General features: G+C 50.4%; 1 protein-coding gene across 4 annotated transcripts in view; it reads left to right on the top strand.

Annotated features, from left to right (window-relative positions):
* The window catches only part of AKAP1 (A-kinase anchoring protein 1), a 37,590-nt gene that overhangs the window by 18,160 nt on the left and 11,055 nt on the right, over positions 1-8,375 (top strand). For all 4 annotated transcript variants that reach the window (XM_037742125.1, XM_017538831.2, XM_017538834.2 and 1 more), the window contains exons 2-3: positions 2,358-4,035; positions 6,805-6,938. In XM_037742125.1, coding sequence (XP_037598053.1) covers positions 2,382-4,035; positions 6,805-6,938 — 1,788 coding nt within the window. In that variant the 5' untranslated portion in view covers positions 2,358-2,381. The remainder of the gene's footprint in view (positions 1-2,357; positions 4,036-6,804; positions 6,939-8,375) is intronic.

Below are 8,375 nucleotides of genomic sequence, written 5' to 3' on the forward strand. Positions count from 1 at the left end.
CAAGGTTCTGTTTTTGAATTTGAAGCAATATGGTAGCATTGTCTAAGTTTCCTCCCTGATGAATTGATACAAAGTCTTACCCCTGACCACTGCCTAGCCCTGCATTGCTGCTGCTTCAAATATCAGCAAGAAAGTTTATTTATAGACATAGGGACTTTCAAACGAAGGTGACCTTCTCACTACCACCCCCTCCCACTTCATCAGTTTAGGAGCGGAAGACACCTTCTAGCATTCCTTCACAAACTGTAAGGCCCTTCTGAATCCCCAGGGGTCTTGTTAAAATGCAAGTCTGAGGTGAGACTGAGGTATCTGCAAGGTCTCTGGTTGATATTCAGGATCTCGTACATGAATCACACTTTCAGAAGCAGAGCCCTAGAGTAGCGGTTCCCAGCCTTGGCTGGAAATTACAACCACTCAGGGAGCTTTTAAAAGTATTGATGCTCTGGTTCTGCCAGAAAACATTAACATAAGTCAATTAAACCAATATGAGTTGTAAAAACATGTACATTTGTTATCTCTAAAAGAAAACCCAAATAAGGTGTAATTCAGCTTGTCAGTTAAGGACTTTCGGTTTTAAAAAGACATTACATTGGCAGAGAGATTTAAAGTTTGCTGGCATAGGAAGCATTGAGTTTAAGTGTTCTAGAATAAGCCTGTCATATACCTTCAATGAGCATTAACCCTGCTTTGCAAAGAACTTTCTATATCTCAGCTTATCCTTATGCCAACCATCCATTAAGAGCTGTATCCCCATCTTACAGATCAGGAAAAATTGAGTTTTCTATCCCCTTTACATGTCTGTTGCCTTCCTCTAGGCCCTTACTATTTCTCCTTGTTTAGACCTAACTGACTTAGGTTTCTAGGTTCCTTCTGCTCGATATACTTGTCTTTTTCTTTTTCTTTTTTTCTTCTGAGATGGAGTCTTGCTCTGTCACCCAGGCTGGAGTGTAGTGATCTTGGCTCACTGCAACCTCCACCTCTCGGGTTCAAGTGATTCTCCTCCCTCAGCCTCCTGAGTAGCTGGGATTACAGGCGTCTGCCACCACTCTGATTTTTGTATTTTTAGTAGAGATGGCGTTTCACCGTGTTACCCAGGCTGGTCTTGAACTCCTGACCTCTGGTGTTTGGCCCGCCTTGGACTCCCAAAGTTCTGGGATTACAAACTGAGCCACTGCATCTGGCCTCTGTACACTTTTCATCCTGTTCCCAGAATTGCCTTCTAGAAACCATTTGGTGTATATGCCTTGCATACCTGTGCTGGTTCTCTGTTGCCTACAGGCTAAAGTCCAGACCACACAGTGTGGGGTCTTAGGACACCCTCACTGACCCCACGACACCATAGATGCTCCTCGGCTTACAGCGGGGTTACATCCTGGTAGACCCCATTGTAAGCTGAAAATATCATCAATCGAAAATAAACACATGGAATGGAATGCACCCAACCTGTGAACACCATAATTTAGCCTCGCCTACTTTAAACAAGCGGAGAACACTCACATTATTCCACAGTTGGGCAGAATCACCTAGCAACACGGTCCACTCCGGAGTACCAGTTGTGCACCCTTGTGACCAAGTGGCCAACTGGGAGCTAGCATCGTGAGAGAGTGTCACATTGCGTATGGCTAGTCCAGGAAAAGATCAGAATCCAGAATTGAAAGTGTAGTTTCCACTGAATGGATATCGCTTTCACACCGTTGTAAAGTTGAAACATTGTAAGTTGAGCCATGGAAGATCAGGGACCGCCTGTACTTCAGTCTTCCAAGTCTGAGCTGGACCTTCATGCTGCAGTGTGTTGTGTTGGTCCCTCGCCCATCTCCTTAGCCATTTGAAATTTTATTCCTCCTTCGTTCTCACCATCTCTAATTGCTGAGTGACAGAGTGCCACTTCATTGACTCATGATTCTGTGGGTAAGATGTGAGGGACCCATGTACATGTGGATTCCATGGGGGTTTGAAATGCTCAGACGCCACTTGATAGATAAAAATGTTCTGCAAGTTTAGAGAATGGAGCCACACTGGGCAGAGCCAGCCCCTTTGGGGAACATAGGGAGAATTTGGCATCATGAAGTGAGGAAGGGAGGGATTTGGGTTAAGGAACAGAATGCTCTGTTTGTTTCAAGAGGGTGCATGAGTTGGGGGAGCATGCAGGGGAAGATGTCTCTTCCTGGCCACTCACCCCAGGGGTTCACACAGAGGGTGGCTGGTACAGTCTGAGAGGTGTACTCCTCCTGGAGGGCAGGGAAGGTAGGGGAGGTGGCTGCAGCCTTACCCCGTTGACTGTCTTGCATGTGTGGTCACCAGTATCCTCTTACCTGGCTCTATAACATCCCTCTTCCCCGCTCTCCTGCTCTCCCCAGGTGTAATTACTTCAGACTTCCAGCATGGCAGTCCAGTTCCGTTCGCTCTTCCCCTTGGCATTGCCTGGGATGCTGGTGCTCCTCGGCTGGTGGTGGTTTTTCTCTCGTAAAAAAGGCCACGTCAGCAGCCATGATGAGCAGGTGGAGGCTGGTGCTGTGCAGCTGAGGGCTGACCCCGCCATCAGGAAACCTCTCCCCATGGAAGATGTCCATGCTGAAGTAGCATCCACAGCCCCCAGTGTCACACAGCTGCCAGAAAAGGAGCCATCCACCTTGAACAAGCTGCCTGCAGAGCCCCCAGCATTGCTGCGGACACACCCACCTTGCCGAAAATCAGAGTCCTCGGGCAGCCTTCCTAACACCACAGACATGAGATCGCGACCAGGAACACGCAGAGACGACAGTGCAAAGCTGGAGCTAGCCCTGACAGGTGGCGAAGCCAAGTCAATTCCTCTGGAGTGCCCCCTTTCATCTGCAAAGGGTCTACTATTCCCCCACGAAGCAACTGAGGTGTGTAAGCAAGAGTCCCCGTTCAGCAGGGTGCCAGGGAGGGGCCGGCCGGGACACCCCACAGCCCCTGCAGAGAAGCATGGCTCTGGGGAGAGGGCAAGAGAGACTGGTGGGGCCGAAGGGACCGGTGATGCTGTGTTGGGGGAAAATGTGCTTGAAGAAGGTCTGTTGTCTCGGGAGCATGTCTTAGAATTGGAAAACAGCAAGGCCCCCAGCCTTGCCCCTTTAGCAGGGGAAGAAGAGAAGGGGAAGAGCAGCCCACCCCAGGTGGTGGAGCTGGTGCAGAAGGAAGAGTATGTAGTAGAAAAGTTGCCAAGTAGCCTCATCGAGTTGGCTCACACACAGCTGGTGAAGGGCGATGAGGCGCCAGCACCCCCAGTCACTGATGGCAAAGTCCAGGACAGAGATGTTGAGGGAGAACTGGGCAATGAGGAGAGCTTGGATAGAAATGAGGAGAGCTTGGATAGAAATGAGAAGATTGAGCAGGCTGCCTTCCAGATAATCTCCCAAGTGATCTCAGAAGCAACCGAACAGGTGCTTGCCACCGCGGTGAGCGAGGTTGCAGGTCATGTGCATCAGGCCTTAGCCAGTCAACTCCAAGGACAGAAGGAAGAGAGCTGTGTCCTAATTCACCAGAAAACTGTCTTGGGCCCAGACACCGCAGAGCCTGCCACAGCAGAGGCAGCTGCTGCCCCGTCGGATGCTGCCCTCCTGTCACCAGGCCTCCCGGCAGAGGGCTCACCACCACCAAAGACCTACGTGAGCTGTCTGAACAGCCTTCTGTCCAGCCCCACCAAGGACAGTAAGCCAAAGAATTCCGCACACCACATCTCCCTGGCCCCTTGCCCGCCACTGACTACCCCCGGTGGAGAGTCGCCGGACGGGGTGAGCATTCTGGTGGAAGATGCCACCTGTGTCACCTGCATGTCAGACAGTAGCCAAGATGTCCCTTTGGTGGCTTCCCCAGGACACTGCTCAGATTCTCTCAGCACTTCAGGGATTGAAGACTCTTGCACAGAGACCAGCTCAAGTCCCAGGGACAAAGCTGTCACCCCGCCACTGCCAGAAAGTACTGTGCCCTTCAGCAATGGGGTGCTGAAAGAGGAGTTGTCAGACTTGGGGGCTGAGGATGGATGGACCGTGGATGCAGAAGCAGATCACTCAGGAGGTAGGAGGGTCTCGGGATCATGCAGAGGGTGGGGCGCTCCCAGTATTTCTTGGAGAAAGGCTGCCGGTCTGCCTTTCCCTTGTCTTACTTGTGTAGCAAAGTCATGGTGCTGTTCAGCTCTTTGTCTCAACCTGCAGAAAGCTGCGCACAGTGTAGAGCTGGTGGGTAACTGAGAAATTAGATTGTCCTGAAGCCCAAAGTCACAGAAGCTGTAACTTGGTTCCCCAGCCAGTGACCTTCCCCAGTGAGCTCTTCCCAAGGAACTAGCTTGAAGTTGGGCTCACTGATTAACATTAGTGTGCCTTTTTTTCTTTTCTTTCAAGTTATCATTATATTAGTGGAGATGGAGTCTTCTGTGCTGCTCAGGCTGGCCTCGCACTCCTGGGCTCAAGTGATCCTTCCGCCCTTGGCCTCCCAAGGTGCTGGGATTATAGGTGTGAGCCACCGCACCCAGCCCTTTGTTTTTTTCTTTTTTAAACACTACCCTCTGTGTGTGTGTGTGTGTGTGTGTGTGTGTGTGTTTTAATGGAGAGGCTCCTTAGCTTTACTTCCCTTGAGTGCCAAGTATGGGTGTGAGTGTTTTGAATGGTTTATTTCCTTTTAATCATGTACTTGTTCCCGTGTCTTCACCTGCTTTCCTTCTCCAGAAGCTCTTACAGGGTAAGTGCCCAAAGAATGGCCGCAGCTTGGAACACTTGTGGGAGGCTCGAGCTTCCTTAGTTGTTGCTGTCACCTTTGCAGAGACCTCAGCCGTTTTCTTTCTGTGTAGCTGCAGCTCCACCCCCGAGAAAGCGGGGCCCTTTGATAACAAGGTGTCCTGGGGTTTTCGAGTGCTGAGCCCAGTGTAGACAGCTCAGACTGCTAACTTACAGGTCAGCAGCTCCTGGCCCTGCTTCTACAGCTACCCTGGGGTGTTTTCATTTATCTCATGGAGAGAGGCCACGAATATCCCAAGTGGCTCTCTCTGACTTGTCTGTCCTACAGCCATTCCCTCCCATTTCAGCTCCAGGAAGGTTGGGAATCTTTACAGGGAATTTTACTACTTTGAGCAGCATCTGGTTTGTACCACACACTACATTTTGTCACCTCCAAGATGCTGTTAAGACACTACTGTTTTTATGTACCTTGGAAAGAAAAAAGTGCTGCCAGTCATGCTTATAGAAGGCAAGATAACTATACGATGCATCCTAATCTAGGGATGTTGAAATGTTTCTTAAAACATTGCATCTTAAAATGGGTGATTTTTATTTTATTTAAGAATGAAGGAGCTTCCCTTTGCTTATTGCCCCTCAGCTGAATTAACAAGCCCTGCAGCCTTGCCTGCCAATGCTAGATGGATAGTAGTAGCTACCTAGACCTGTTGAAGTCTCCTGAGTTTAGGCCGGAACCTAGCCATGGTGATGGGCAGGGCGGTTTAAGGATGGTGGGCAGAAGTCAGATAATACTGTCCACAAGCACGCAGTGGGTGCCAAGCACCAGGTTGGTGCCTCATGTGCACCCTCACGTCAGCCCTGCTTTGTGTGTGAAGAAGTTGAAGCTGAGAAGGGTCCAGGGACCACCCCACTGAGGGAGCTGGAAGCTGGCCTTTGAGTGCAGCCTGCTAGAGCCCTGGTGTGATTCTGAGCCACTGCTGGGAGCCCTTGGGATGGCAGGTGTTAGCCAGTCCCATTCTGTGGGACAGAGGCTGAGGGCTGTGAGTAAGCAGAGGTCCCGGCCCCTTCCCCAACCTTCGTCAGTCTGCTGTGCTTCCGGCAGGCTGGCCAAGCAGTCTTCCCCCAGAAGGGCTACTTTTCCCTGCATGAATCCTGTTCTAAGCCCCTAGTGTGAGGGGGGAAGTCACTTTGAAGGTGATTCTTCCTTAGCTGGATCTCTTGGGCCTTAGTTCTCTGCATCCAGTATGTGGGTTGCTTGGCAAAGGATTCTGCCCAGGGTTTGGAGAAACCATGTAGAAACCTAATTGGCAGACTCTCAGGAGTGATCTGTTTCTGGTGATTGAGTCATCCATATTTAAGCCAGGGCCACTTCTCTCAAGCTGGTCTGGACCTGCTTTTTTGTGACAGTCCCTTTGGCATACTCTTGAGCCCAAGTCAGGACCAGAACCCTGTTCCAATTGGGATTTCTTGGGCATGAGCTTTGTCTCAGTCTTTTGACCAAGAGATTATTTGATCCAGAAGAGTGTTTAGAGTTGCACACTTTCTTTTGTCCACATCTAGCAGAGGAATGGGCAGGTCCCTGCTGAATATAAGAATGGAGCCCTCAGGCAGGCTATTGAGGACTTTGTCTAGCTCTGCTTGGCTGAAGGCCAGTACCTGTGACCTGGGCCTTGGAGACAGGTGACCGACCCTTGGTCTGAGGGGCTGGGATAGGGTGTCAGGGTGTTTGTGGTGATCGGTCTGGCTCCTAGGACCATGAGGACCTCAAGCATGTCTCCTCCTCTGCCCTGTGGGCTCCCCTTCCCTGGGCATAGTCTGTGTCTTCCCAGTTCACCACTTGTGTCTCTGCTCCAGCAGCTGTGGCTGGGTGCGGCTGCCAATTAAGCAAGTGGGACTGTAAGTGACAGGCTAAAATTAGGTGTATCGACACCCCCAGTCCTCCTTTCATTGGGGTTGTTCTGAGCCTTCTAGACTGTAAGTTGACAGTCACCTGCCAAGCTTGAGGAGCGGGTGTGGGGCAGGGCCTCCGGGAATGTGAGTTTGGGAAGTTCTGGGTTACTGGCTGCTCTGAGCTGGGGCCTGTGTGTGCGCACACCTGCTGCTCCCTCCCCTGCAGGTTCTGACAGGAACAGCATGGATTCCGTGGATAGCTGTTGTGGTCTCAAGAAGACTGAGAGTGTCCAGAATGCCCAGGCAGGCTCCAACCCTAAGAAGGTCGACCTCATCATCTGGGAGATCGAGGTGCCAAAGGTAGGGGCGGCGTCCCCCAGGCTGGTTTCGTGGTAAGCTCAAAGCTCCCTGGGGCCAGGGCCATTAGACCTGGGGGAGGAGGCCGGGAGAGGGACAGTAAGCCAGAAGGGGCCCGGGTCAGCCAGAGGCTGCAGGGAAAGGACACACTACACTTTGCGAAGGCTCAGAGAGCTTCCTGCAACATGGAATTCCTCCAGCTGCCTCCAGGAGCTTCTTATTCTTGTACTTCTCAAATTCGCAGGCCTGTGTATCTCCCGTGGGAGTGGTTCTTGGATATTCTGGGGCTCAGATCTATTTGGAAAAAAAACACATCAGGGCCATGGGGGCCAGCCAGAATCCCTTCACTGAGCTCTGCTCAAGTGCTCCAATATAAAGTATATTTTATAATTGAGCAAAGCATAAATCCATATTTTAGAGAACTTGAAAAGTATAGAAATATATGCAGAAAATAAAAATCAGCTCTAATCCTACCCCTGAGAGTGACTGTGAAAGACTTTTATTTCCTTCTCATCTTGCACCCTGTGGTTTTTAAACAAAACTGAGATTACGTCGCTTTAATTAATACTTTAAATATTTAACAATTTAATTTTCATGTGTTATTCTTTGAAAATGTAATTTTAACTGCATTATTCATTGTGTGAATGTCAGTTTACTTCATCAGTCCCCCATTCCTGAGCGCTTAAGTGGTTTTGAGCTTCTTTTTTTTTCTTTGTTTTTGAGACAGGGTCTCACTTTATTGCCAGGTGCCAGGCTGGAGTGCAGTGGCACAATCTTGGCTCACTGCAACTTCCGCCTCCTGGGTTCAAGCAATTCTCCTGCCTCAGCCTCCCAAGTAGCTGGGACTACAGGCACACACCACCACGCCCAGCTAATTTTTTGTATTTTTTAGTAGAGACGGCGTTTCACCATGTTGGCCAGGATGGTCTTGATCTCTTGACCTTGTGATCCGCCCGCCTTGGCCTCCCAAAGTGCTGGGATTACAGGCTTGAGCCACCATGCCCGGCTGGTTTTGAGCTTCTTGCTGTTAGAACTTACAACGTATTAGCTTGATCTTGATGTTTATCTCTGGGGCTCAGAAATAATTGTCAGACCACATTCTCCCAGGGCCCTCAGCTCTGTGCTCAGGTGGAGACTTGGCTTGGTCTGAACTCTGGGTCAGAGTGGCTGTTTTGACTCTGGGTTGCAAGCTCTCTTGGTCCTTTCCTCTCTGGGGGACCCTATTACCTCTCCTGCCTGCTTTTCCTTCAGTGGTTACAAAGGGCATGATGAGAAAGGCTGTGCCTGAGGAAGGAACCATGTCTCCAGTAGCTCTGCTGGGAGGGGTCGTTGGGGGTTGTGTGGGAGCTCCTCTTACTTAAGGGCTGAGTTTGGCTGCTTCTGTCTGCCTTGAACTCTGGCACACTGGGCATTTCTGCATGCCTCGTGCTCATCTCAAAA

Source organism: Cebus imitator, unplaced genomic scaffold (genome assembly GCF_001604975.1).
Source record: "Cebus imitator isolate Cc_AM_T3 unplaced genomic scaffold, Cebus_imitator-1.0 Scaffold115, whole genome shotgun sequence".
Taxonomy (NCBI): Eukaryota; Metazoa; Chordata; class Mammalia; order Primates; family Cebidae; genus Cebus; species Cebus imitator.